Raw genomic sequence first — 12,187 nt, 5'->3', positions numbered from 1 at the left:
CTGGGGCCACTCTCTCCCCGTAGCGTGCGGGCCGTCACTGTGCTGACTTCTCTTGTGGTGGAGCATGCCCTCTGGGGTGCTGGGGCTCCATTGCTCTGCGGCCTGTGGGATCTAGTTCCCAGCCCAGGGATCAGACCTGTGTCCCCTGCATGGGCAGGCGTATTCTCCACCACTGGACCACCAACGAAGCCCCAGGAAGAGCACTCTTAGGTCAAGATTTATGAATGGGTAACTAGTCTTGTGGGCACTGGGAATATGTCGGTGAAAGGTCTTCATTGTTGTTTAGCAACTACCAGGGCATAGAGACCACCTGGACTTAATCACAATTAAACAGCATCTGTTAACTACAAGGCCCTTGACCACACAGAAGAAATTTACTACACAGTACTTCCCAGGTGGCGCTAGTGGTAAAGAACTCTCCTGCCAATGTAGGAGGCAGAAGAGATGCGGGTTCGATCCCTGGGTCAGGAAGACCCCCTGGAGGAGGGCATGGCGACCCACTCCAGTGTTCTTGCCTGGAACGGACAGAACCTGCTGGGCTGCAGTCCTTGGTGTTACAAAGAGTCAGATGTGACTGAAGCGGCTTAGCTCACACGCACAGCCCAAGGTGGGGTCAGTGGAAGGCCAGGAGGAGCTGAACGGGCCCAAGGCGGTGTCAGCGGTGCTGACAGCCACACGGAGGTAAAGGTCCGGGGTGGCTGACTCAATGATATACTCCTCTGTCCACAGAGAAGTGTGGCTTTAAATAGAGCTCTTCATTAGTTTCCTGTGGCTGCTGTAGCAGATGGCCACACATTTTGTTGCCTGAAACAACACAAATTGGTTCTTTCACAGTGGGTTTCCCCGGGGCTCAGTGCTAAAGAATCCACCTGCCGGTGCAGGAGACACGGGTTTAACCCCTGATCCCGGGAGGATCTCAAATGCCTCAGAGCAACCAAGCCCGTGCCTCACAAGTACTGAGCCTGTGAGCGACAGCTGCTGAGCCCACGTGCCAGAGCTGCTGAAGTTCAAGGACCCCAGAGCCCGTGCTCTGCAACGCGGGAGGCCACTGCGGTGGGAGCCTGGGCGCCACGACTGCAGAGTAGCCAGCACAGCAAGGAGGACCCAGCGCAGCGAAAAACAGATAAATGCTTAAAAACGTTATCCCACAGCTCTGTAGGGCAGACTCCAGGTACGGCCTGGCTGGCTTCTCCGCTTGGAACTCCCCAACGCCGAACTCGACGTGTTGGCAGGGCTGCGTTTCTTTCTGGAGATCCTAGGGGACAGTCCATTTGAGGTTGTTGACAGAATTTAACCCCGCGTGGTTGAAGGACTGAGATTCCCGTCTCCCTGCCGGCCGTCAGCCGTGGTCATCCTCAGTTTCTAGAGGCAGTCTATATTTCCTGCTGCCTGGCCCCCTCCAAAGACAGCCTGGCCTGTGCAGTTTCTCTCCTGCTTCCCGTCTCTTTGGCTGTCCTGACTGACTTTTCTGAAGCATCTCTCCTTTATTTGTGACCGTGCCACTCTGCTTGTGGAACGAGGGATTGAACGCGCCCCTAAACGTGGAGTCCTAACCGCTGGATCACCAGGGAATTCCCAAGCATCTCCTTTATTGCATCTCTTCTACCCGTCTCTCTCTGCTCCCTCTCCCACGTGGTATATACATTACATTGGGCCCACTCAGTAATCTAGGACAATCTCCTTATTTTTAAGTCAGTTGCTTGTTGTTCCATCGCTCAGTCGTGTCTGACTCTTGGGGACCCCATGGACTGCAGCATGCCAGGCTTCCCTATTCTTCACCATCTCCCGGAGAGTCCTCATTCATTTCCATTGAGTTGCTGATGCTATCTAACCATCTCATTCTCTGCTGCCCTCTTCTCCTTTTGCCTTCAGTCTTTCCCAGCATTAGGGTCTTTTCCAGTGAGTTGGCTCTTCGCAATAGGTGGCCAAAGTATTGGAGCTTTAGCTTCATCATCAGTCCTTTCAATGAATATTCAGGGTTTATTTCCTTTAGGATTGACTGGCTTGATCTCGTTGCTGTCCAAGGGATTCTCAAGAGTCTTCTCTAGCACCACAGTTTAAAAGTTCTTCTCTCAACCTTCTTTATGGTTCACACATCACATTCTTACATGACTGCTGGAAAAACCATAGCTTTGACTATATGGACCTTTGCCAGTAAAGTGATATCTTTGCTTTTTAATACACTGTCTAGGTTTGTCATAGCTTTTGTTCCAAGGAGCAAGCGTCTTTTAATTTCGTGGCTGCAGTCACCATCTGCAGTGATTTTGGAGCCCAAGAAAATAGAATCTGTCACTGCTTCCGCTTTTTCCTCATCTTTTTGCCATGTGGTGATGGGACTGGATGCCATGATCTTTGTTTTTTGAATGTTGAGTTTTAAGCCAGCTTTTTCACTCTCCTCTTTCACTTTAATCAAGAGGCTTTTTAGTTCCTCTCTGCTTTCTGCTATTAGTGTGGCATCATCTGCATATCTGAGGTTGTTGATATTTCTCCCGGCAATCTTGATTCCAGCTTGTGCTTCATCCAGCCTGGCATTTCACATAATGTACTCTGCATAGAAGTTAAATAAGCAGGGTGACAATATACAGCCTTAATGTACTCCTTTCCCAATTTGGAACCATTCTCTTGTTCCATGTTCTGTTCTAATTGCTGCTTCTTGACCTGCATGCAGGTTTCTCAGGAGACAGGTGAGGCAGTCAAGCATTTCCATCTCTAAGAATTTTCCATAGTTGTGATCCACACAGTCAGTCAATTTTTTTTTTTTTTTTTAGTCAATGTTTAGTGTAGTCAATGAAGCAGAAGTAGTTGTTTTTCTGGAATTCCCTTGCTTTTTCTATGATCCAATGGATGTTGGCAATTTGATCTCTGGTTCCTCTGCTTTTTCTAAATCCAGCTTATACATCTGAAAGTTCTCTTCATATACTGTTGAAGCCTAACTTGACGGATTTTGAGCATTACCTTGCTAGTGTGTGAGATGATCACAATTGTATGGTAGTTTGAACATTCTTTGGCATTGCCCTTCTTTGGGACTGGAATGAAAACTGACTTTTTCCAGTCCTGTGGCTACTGCTGAGTGTTCCAAATTTGCTGACTTATTGACTGCAGCACTTTCACAGCATCATCTTTTAGGATTTTAAATAACTCAACTAGAATTCCATCACTGTCCACTAGCTTTGTTGGTAGTAACGCTTCCTAAGGCCCACTTGACTTCACATTCCAGGACATCTGACTCTAGGTGAATGATCACACCATTGTGATTATCTGGGTCGTGAAGATCTTTTTTGTACAGTTCTTCTGTGTATTCTTAATATCTTCTGCTTCTGTTAGGTCCATACAATTTCTGTCCTTTATTGAACCCATCTTTGCATGAAATAGTTCTCTTGATATCTCCTGTTTCCTTGAAGAGATCTCTAGTCTTTCCCATTCTATTTTTCCCTCTATTTCTTTGCATTGTTCACTGAAGGATGCTTTCTGACCTCTCCTTAGAAAGGGGACGACGGAGGATGAGATGGTTGGGTGGCATCACTGACTCAGTGGACGTGAGTTTGAGTAAACTCCGGGAGATGGTGAAGGACACGGAGGCCTGGTGTGCTGTGGTCCACGGGGTCATGGGGTCGCAAAGAGTCAGTCATGACTGAGCGACGGAACAACAGGAGTGTGATAGCCGGGGAGAGCGAGGGCTGCTGTCTGAGAATCTGTGCCTACGGCTGCTTTTTAAAATACGAATTCATTAGTTTTGGATGTTCTGGGTCTTCATTGCTGCGCGCAGGCGTCTCACTGTGGTGACTTCTCGTTGCGCGGCACAGGCTCCCGGTGCTTAAGCTTCAGCAGGTGCGGCTCGCGGGCCCTGGGGCGCAGACTGCAGCTGCTGTGGCACACGGGCTCTTCCTGGACCAGGGATCGAACCCCTGTCCCCCGCATCCGCAGGCAGACAGTTGTCTCCTAGCCACTGGACCAGCAGGGAAGTCCTGCCTACTGCTTCTTTTAGAAGAATGAATCTGTACAGTTCTCTGAGATCTCGAGGACTGTGGTAACTACAGTGTTACACGTGGAGCCTTGTAAATGGCTTCTGAATAAAACGTACGAGTGGGGATAGTGGCTGAGGGCTGGTGGTGGGAGTGGATGACCAGCCTCTCTTCCTGCTTTCTGCAGGGCTCGGGACCCTGTAGGTGCTCATCTAAGTATTGAGTGGAGGGGTGGGAGGGACTGTGAATGAATCAGTGGAAGGATGACAGGGTAGACGATCAGATTGGATGGGTGAGAGGATCAGTGAGTGGGGGTGAGTGACTGATGGGCGGGGGGCAGGGCAGGGGGGCGGGCGTGCAGGAGAGGGAATGTCTTTCCTTCTGGCTGTCTTTCCTGCTCATTGCTCGTTCATCTTTTGTTTTCAGCTCCGAGCAGCAGAGGTGGAGATCAAAGATCTGCAGTCGGAGTTTGAGCTGGAGAAGATCGATTACTTGGCCACCATCCGTCGGCAGGAACGTGACTTTCTGCTCTTCCAGCAGCTCTTGGAGCAGGTGCAGCCCCTGATTCGCCGGGACTGTAACTATAGCAACCTGGAGAAGATCCGACGAGAGTCCTGCTGGGATGAAGACAATGGTTTCTGGAAGATTCCCGAGCCCATCATCATAAAAACCAGCCTCCCAGTAGGTCAGGAGCTTTGCTGTCTCCCTCACCTCCCCGCTGCCCACCCACTTCCTTGTTCCCCCTCCCTTCTCCACAGTTTTCTCTCCTGCAGGCTGGCAGGGGGCCACGCACCTCTCCCTGCTGGCTCTGGGGGCAGCAGACAGGTGACCCTGGGTACCCAGCATGTTGGGGGCCTAAGAGTCAGGCACACGTGGGTTGGAATTTTGGCTCCCGCAGTCCCTGTGTCAGCTCTGGGGACTCAGTGTTCTCATCCGTGAGATGGGGATTAATAACAGCACCTTCCTTAAAGATCGCTGGGTGGTTTAACGTCTTATGACATGTAAAATCCTTGGAAACATGCCCGGCACATTGTAAATGCATGAGGCATTTTCTTACCACGATCATTATTGTCCTTACTTCAGCCTACAATAACCCTGAAGGGGTAAAGATTTTCACCCCTGTCTTCCATATGAGGAATCTCAGAGAGTGTAAGTGACTTACCTGGAGTCACAATCATAGCAGTGAGTCATAGGCCAGGGACGGAAGTGAGCTGGGCAGTTGCAGGCCTGGCTCACCTTCTGCTTTTGCTGCTGATCTCCTGTGTGACCTTATGATGATCACTGTCCCTCTCTGGGCCTTGGTCGCCTGATCTTCACTGAAAAGGGGTTGGATGAGATACTCCTGAAAGCCACCGAGCCCTCACTGGGTCTCAGAGTAGGCTCAGACTCGCAGTGGATTGTCTCCAGCGGCTCTGCCCATCCAGGGAGCTGTGGGCTCCTCGGGCCTGCGGGGCCACACCCATGCACCCCCCGCTCGGGGAGTGCTCACCTAGGTCCTGCATCTCTGATGACCCGGGGGGATGGGCGCTGCCGCGGCCAGCTCAGTGGGCAGGGAGCAAAAGCGGGGCGACGCACAGTTTGGAAGAAAGAAACTAGAGACAGAATTAGTTTTAAAGATGGGACCGGGGGACTCAAGATCTCAGGGATCAAGAGCCCTGTTCCTCCAAGCCACCTCACTTTTATTTAGCATCTTCGCATGTAGAGTATCTGTTGTGTTAACGATAAAATCAGCCTCCTCTGTCCCTGATCCCGTCGCCCATGTTACTGATGACCTTGAACTGTCGTTATTCTCTCGTGCAGAGGGTATCACCCAGCTGGAGGCCCGAAACCCACATATGCCTTGGGAAAAACATCTTGGTGTGCACAGCAAGCAGTGTTCTGAACTCGCGCCGACCCGGCGTTCCAAGGTCCCACTATGTTTTTCCTTAGCTCAGCAGGGCATGACGACCCCAACTCATCACGCCGATGCACTTCTGTTTAGATTACACTTAATTGCTCTATCTTGCTTTCATTCTTTTCCCATGGTTTTGTTTCCTTGCTCAGCCAGAGCAACAGGCGACTGTTAACCCCTGCGTGGCACCATCCCCGGTGAGACGGCAGCTGCCTCATTTCCTCGCAGGCTGCAGGCAGCGTGGCCTGTCTCCCCATGCTCACCTGCAGTCTTGCCTGGGGGCAGGGGGATGGCTGCTTTGGCCTAAGCCTCCTGACGTCTCTCAGAGCCATCCCCTCTCTAGGGGTGGGCTCTAGTGTCCTCCCCTGGCTCCAAGCCTGAGCCAGGCCCGAGCACCCAGCCTCTCCCCCAGCCCCGCTGCCCCTCCTACCAGGCAGCAGGGACCTGAGCTTCTGTTTTCTCGTAGCAGTTTCAACAGGGCCACAGAACAGACCAGCCCGCAAAGCCTCTGCAGCGGACAACGGCGAGCCAGGCATGGTATGGTCTCTGGGAGAGCCAGTGGGGAGTGGGAGCTTGGCCCCCACGGCGCAGTGGGTCGGGGAGCTGTAGGATCTGGACTGTGCTTCCAGGTGACCTAAGGATTAAATCAGGGGGCTGAGCGGGGGCCCTTTCTGTGTCGCTCTTTGCACCTAGACCCCCTGCCTCCTCTGGGCCTCACTCAAAGGCACTTTAGTGTGCACAAAGAGCAGAGAAGGAGCAGGGCTTCAAGGCAGCCTACCCTGCTGGTGATGGACCGAGGTCTCAGCCGCAAACCCAGAGCCCAAGCAGCTCATCCCGGTTCCCTGGGCCCCAGCTGGTACTCTTAGACAGAAAGCATCCTCAAGTTTCTGTAAACAGTCATTGCGATTCTGAAGTCACTTTATTTCATATTGCCTTTATTTTGTATTACAAAAAATACACAGCCTTAAAGCAGGTCAGCGAACTTTTCTCTAAAGGACCACACGGGAAATACTTTAGGGGTTGGGTGTGGTCTCTCACAACGCTGCACAAGAGCACGAACCCACCCCATCCCCTGGGTAAATGAATGAGCCCAGCTGCGTTCCAGAGGAAGTTTCCAAGAACAGCCTGTGGGCCAGATTTGACCCATAGACTGTATAATCTGCTGATCCTCACCATTAACTATTACAGATATTTTGGAAAACCTACATGGAACATACCTCTGCAGTCATGATAAGGTCACTCATAGGTTAATGCGTCTTCATCTGAGCAACACAGGCTGGTCTAAGGTTCTGACTGGCTGCTTTTGATTCCCTAACTTTGTTTTAAAAAAAGAAAAGGGAAAGTTGTTCCTGAAAGAAGCCATTCTTAATCTGAGGTTATGGATGGGTTATATTTGAATGCTTTTAGTTCCAGGTGACGGATACCTATGCAAAGCAAACAATCAGAAGCAAATTAGGGATTTTCTTGGTCTATGTTAAGTGGCCCAGTTTCAGGCACGACTGGATCAAGGGGCCCAAACAGTCCTGTTCTGTATGGTTTCTTCACCTCTTGGCTCTGCTTCACTTGGAGTCCTGGGTTTGGACGTAGGCAGGACTTCTCTGTGTGGCAGGAAAGACGGCTGCTAGCAATCAGTAATCAAATAGGAAAGAGATGTGGGTTTTTGGAGCGTCCTTAAACCAAGGCTTGTGGCAAGATTCTGATTGGCTCTGCCTGGGTTGGGCCTACTCTTAGACCAATGACTGTGTCCAGAAGATGTAGTTCTGCGATTGGTCCAGTCTAAGTCACGTGTCCAGGTGTGTAGTAAGGGGATGGGCAAGCGGCAGTGGTGGTATTAGGGTGCTGTGAATGCATAACCTACCAAGACCATGTCCAGTGGGTGAAAGGTAGTTCCCTGAAGGAAGAGATTCAGGCTGAAGAAAACAGAACCACTACAGCAGTGAAAAGTACTGAGTTCAGTTCAGTTGCTCAGTTGTGTCCGACTATGACCCCATGGACTGCAGCACGCCAGGCCTCCCTGTCTGTCACCAACTCCCAGAGTTTACTCAAACTCATGTCCATTGAGTTGGTGATGCCATCCAACCATCTTATCCTCTGTTGTCCCCTTCTCCTCCTGCCTTCTATCTTTCCCAGCATCAGGGTTTTTTCAAATGAGCCAACTCTTCCCATCAGGTGGCCAAAGTATTGGAGTTTCAGCTTCAACATCAGTCCTTCCAATGAATATTCAGGACTGATTTCCTTTAGGATGGACTAGTTGGATCTCCTTGTTGTCCAAGGGGTCTTGAGTTGTCAAGAGTCTTCTCCAACACCACAATTCAAAAGCATCAATTTTTCAGTGCTCAACCTTCTTTATGCTCCAACTCTCACATCCATGCATGACTACCGGAAAAACTATAGCCTTGACTAGATGGACCTTTGTTGATGAAGTGATGTGTCTGCTTTTTAACATGCTGTCTAGGTTTGTCATACTTTTTCTTCCAAGAAGTAAGCGTCTTTTAATTTCATGGCTGCAATCACCATCTGCAGTGATTTTGGAGCCCCCAAAAATAAAATCTGCCAGTTTCCACTGTTTCCCCACCTATTTGCCATAAAGTGATGGGACCAGATGCCACAATCATAGTTTTCTGAATGTTGAGTTTTAAGCCAACTTTTTCACTCTCCTCTTTCATCAAGAGGCTCTTTAGTTCTTCACTTTCTGCCATAAGGGTGGTGTCATCTGCATATCTGAGGTTATTGATATTTCTCCTGGCAATCTTGATTCCAGCTTGTGCTTTCTCCAGCCCAGAGTTTCTCATGATGTACTCTGCATATAAGTTAAATAAGCAGGGTGACAATATACAGCCTTGACGTACTCCTTTCCCTATTTGGAACCAGTCTGTTGTTCCATGTCCAGTTCTAACTGTTGCTTCCTGACCTGCATACAGGTTTCTCAAGAGGCAGGTCAGGTGGTCTGGTATCCCATCTCCTTCAGAATTTTCCACAGTTTATTGTGATCCACACAGTCAAAGGCTTTGGCATAGTCAGTAAAGCAGAAACAGATGTTTTTCTGGAACTTTCTTGCTTTTTCAGTGATTCAGTGGATGTTGGCAATTTGATCTCTGGTTTCTCTGCCCTTTCTAAAACCGGCTTAGGCTTCTGGAAGTTCTCGGTTCACGTATTGCTGAAGCCTGGCTACTAGTGCTTGGTGATGAACATGTTAGAGGACTCCAGTTCTGATGTTCATAAATGTGCTCGTGAGCTGAGTACTGTACTGTAAGAGTATGTTGTCCTGGGTGTGGGGTATGTAGTATCTCCTTTCCCCTGATGGACCTGGTTTTGAGCACTGGAAGGTGGGGGTGGGGAGGAGCGTGTATAGACTGGAGACGGTGACCCTCCTTGCTGCCTGAGCTGCCTGCATCCCACTGCAGGAGTCGGGGTCTGGAGTGGAGGGCACCCCAACATGGGCAGTGAGCTTCATGTCAGCCCGCTGCCCAGGCCGGCAGAGCCCGTGGAACCCCCCCGGGTCAGGGCACGGGGTACAAGCAGCGCACAAACAAGGGTCCTGACCTGGAGGACGTGGACTCTCAGCAGGAGGAGGACCGCTACCGGCTGATGCTCAGTCGCAGTGACAGCGAGAACATAGCCAGTAACTACTTCCGGCCCAAGCGGGCCAGCCAGATCCTCAGCACGGACCCCATGAAGAGCCTGGGTGAGCGTCCCGCCCGCCTCCTGCCCTCCAGCCCCTCCCTGAGTGCTCTGGAGCCACACAGGCTGGGCCAGGAACCCCTTTCTCTCTCTGAGCCTGTTTCCTCCGCTGTCAACTGAGGGGAGCTGCCTCCTCTGTGATCGGTGGGACGAGGCGGGGAGTGCTTGGTGACGAGGCGGGGAGTGCTTGGTACACAACCTCCCGCCTCCTGTCCCCCTCCATCTCCTGGGGGGTGAGGTGCGAGCTGGATCCTCTGTCTTCCTGACACACAGCAGCCCCTTAGCACACCCCAGTCTGGGGCTGCCCAGGACTCAGTCAATTCCTCACCAGCTTCCTCAGATGGTGACTCATTCCCAAAGCAGGGCAATCAGGACCACAAAAACAAAACACGCTTCTACAAGCAAGAGTCCAAAGACACTTTGCTCTTAAAACTAAAACCAAAGACACTGAGCTTCCAATCCAGTACCAATTAAAAAGGAAATCTCAGATCTGTCCTGAGGTTATTCAGAGACAGAGTGGGTGGAGCTGAGGAGTAAGGAGAGGAAAGCCGGACGGTAAAGACACTCACATCAGATGAGTACCTGGCATCGTGCTCATGTTGCAGATGTGGAAACCGAGGCTCAGGAGAAGCAGCTCCCTAAGGTTACCCTCCCACAAAGTGACGGAGCAGGATTTTGCAGCAGGCTTGTCTGGCTTGACACCCAGGCTGCACAGTCTGAGGCTTGAAAATCCAAGCTCCCAGCCCAGACCCTTTGGGCAGAGATGGGAGTGCTGGGCCCAAGGCCACAGCCAGAACAGGTTCTCAGAGCTTGGGGTCCCAGGGCCTCTGGCTGGGGTCATACCCCGCATACAGTCTTTCCTCTCCACCCCTGCATCCTGGCTAACCAGCGCGTCTCCCTTCTGTGCTTTTCCCCAGCACACCACAGCTCACCACCAGGCCTCAGCTCCCCTCTCGGCGGCAGCTCCACCACCCCTCCCGCCCAGGCCCCCGAAATGCCCCAGCCTCGGCCCTTCCGCCTCGAGTCCCTCGACATCCCCTTCACCAAGGCCAAGCGTAAGAAAAGCAAAAGCAGCTTTGGCGGTGAGCCCCTGTGAACACACTGCCTGCTGCCGCCCTGCCTTTGGGCTCCCGTGAGACCGCCAGGCCCCCCCAGGGCAGCTCCAGCCAGGCCTCCTCCTGCCTGCCCCGACAGTGACCGGGGCACCCAAGGGGGCCTGTCCCTGGGAAGGCACACTCCCCTCCCTGCCACCCAGAGAGCCCACTCTGCCCAGGCTGTGAGCCCCTCGGAGCCTGGACCCACGCCACATCAGTGTTCCCATTGGCCCGCCGCTGTGCCCACCAGTGCGGTTCCGTGCCTCCATGGGATCAGAGACCTCAGCTCTGCCTCCAGGCCTCCATCAGCATCCCAGCAGAGTGTCAGCGACTTCCACGTGGATCAGACTCAACCTCTTGGCAAAGTGAACACTATTCCTCTGTCCAGTAGGCCCCACTTGCTGGGGACGCCCTGGGGGGTGGGCCCAGGAGTCCCGGGCTGCCCACTCCCAGGTGGTTTGCGGCCCAGGGGAGGCCATTCCACATTAAGCTGCCCTAATAAACTGCCTTTTACCGGCCAACTGTGCTGCTCCGACCCTCAGACAGCGTCCCACAGCCCCTCCCTGGCCTCCATGGGGACGCTCTTTCAGACCAGGGGTTCTTTTATGTATGTGTGTTTGTGTATATTTTTGGCTGTGCTGGGTCTTCACTGCCACACATGGGCTTTCTCTAGTTGGGGTGAGTGGAGGCTCCTCTTCATTGTGATGCACAGGCTGCTTCTTGTGATGATGACTTCTGTAGCAGAGAAGGACTCTGGATGCACGGGCTTCAGTAGTTGTGGCTCATGGGCTTAATGGCTCTGTGGCATGTGGCATCTTCCTGGACCAGGGATCTGACCAGTGTCCCCGACAGTGGCCGTCAGATTCTTACCCACTGAGCCACTGGGGAAGCCTGGAGCAGGGCTTTGTAACCGCCTGCAGGCTCCAGGTCTCCGCAACTCCCGCAACTGTGAGCGCAAGTGCAGCGTTTTCAGCAGAGAGCATATGAATGTGAACCGTTGTTAAGACTCTCAAAGGATCTGTGACCCAGGAAAGCAAACTCCTTGGTTTGGAAAATAGAGGCCACATCTGGCTGAGGTCCAGAGAAGACCCAGGTCTTGATGCCCTCAGGGGCTGTGTTGGAACCGTGCATCCTAACATCTCTAGAAACGAATCCAGGCCATCCCAGTTGTATAAGACTGACCCATCCCCTCGCCCACTGTATCCCAGCCCTGCTCTGTGGGAGGGGCCCACAGTCTGAGGGAAAAGGCTTTGGTGCTGTCCTGAGCCTCATTTCATGCTAAGCATCTATGAAATGGGGATAATACCAACCCCACAGGGTTATTGTGAAGGTGAAATGAGACAGTGTGTAGAGTTCCTTGTGTGATCTCCAGGGGATCTTCCCAACCCACGGATCGAACCCAGGTCTTCTGCATTGCAGGCAGATTCTTTACCAGCTGAGCCACAAGGGAAGCCCAAGAATACTGGAGTGGGCAGGCTATCCCTTCTCCAGCACATCTTCCTGACCCAGGAATCGAACCCAGGTCTTCTGCATTGCAGGCGGATTCTCTACAACTGAGC

General features: G+C 52.1%; 1 protein-coding gene across 2 annotated transcripts in view; it reads left to right on the top strand.

The window, feature by feature from the left end:
* Positions 1-11,009, top strand: part of KIF17 (kinesin family member 17) — a 45,697-nt gene extending 34,688 nt beyond the window's left edge. The window contains exons 12-15 of one of the 2 annotated variants that reach the window (XM_065927502.1): positions 4,389-4,647; positions 6,323-6,390; positions 9,421-9,538; positions 10,452-11,009. In XM_065927502.1, the coding sequence (XP_065783574.1) occupies positions 4,389-4,647; positions 6,323-6,390; positions 9,421-9,538; positions 10,452-10,630 (624 nt within the window). In that variant the 3' untranslated portion in view covers positions 10,631-11,009. Of the gene's footprint in view, positions 1-4,388; positions 4,648-6,319; positions 6,391-9,420; positions 9,539-10,451 lie in introns of both variants that reach the window. The other variant, XM_065927501.1, reaches the window with a different exon arrangement.
* Positions 11,010-12,187: the final 1,178 nt, after the last annotated feature.

This window comes from Muntiacus reevesi, chromosome 3 (assembly GCF_963930625.1).
Source record: "Muntiacus reevesi chromosome 3, mMunRee1.1, whole genome shotgun sequence".
Taxonomy (NCBI): Eukaryota; Metazoa; Chordata; class Mammalia; order Artiodactyla; family Cervidae; genus Muntiacus; species Muntiacus reevesi.
This window is presented reverse-complemented; position numbering and strand designations above follow the sequence as displayed.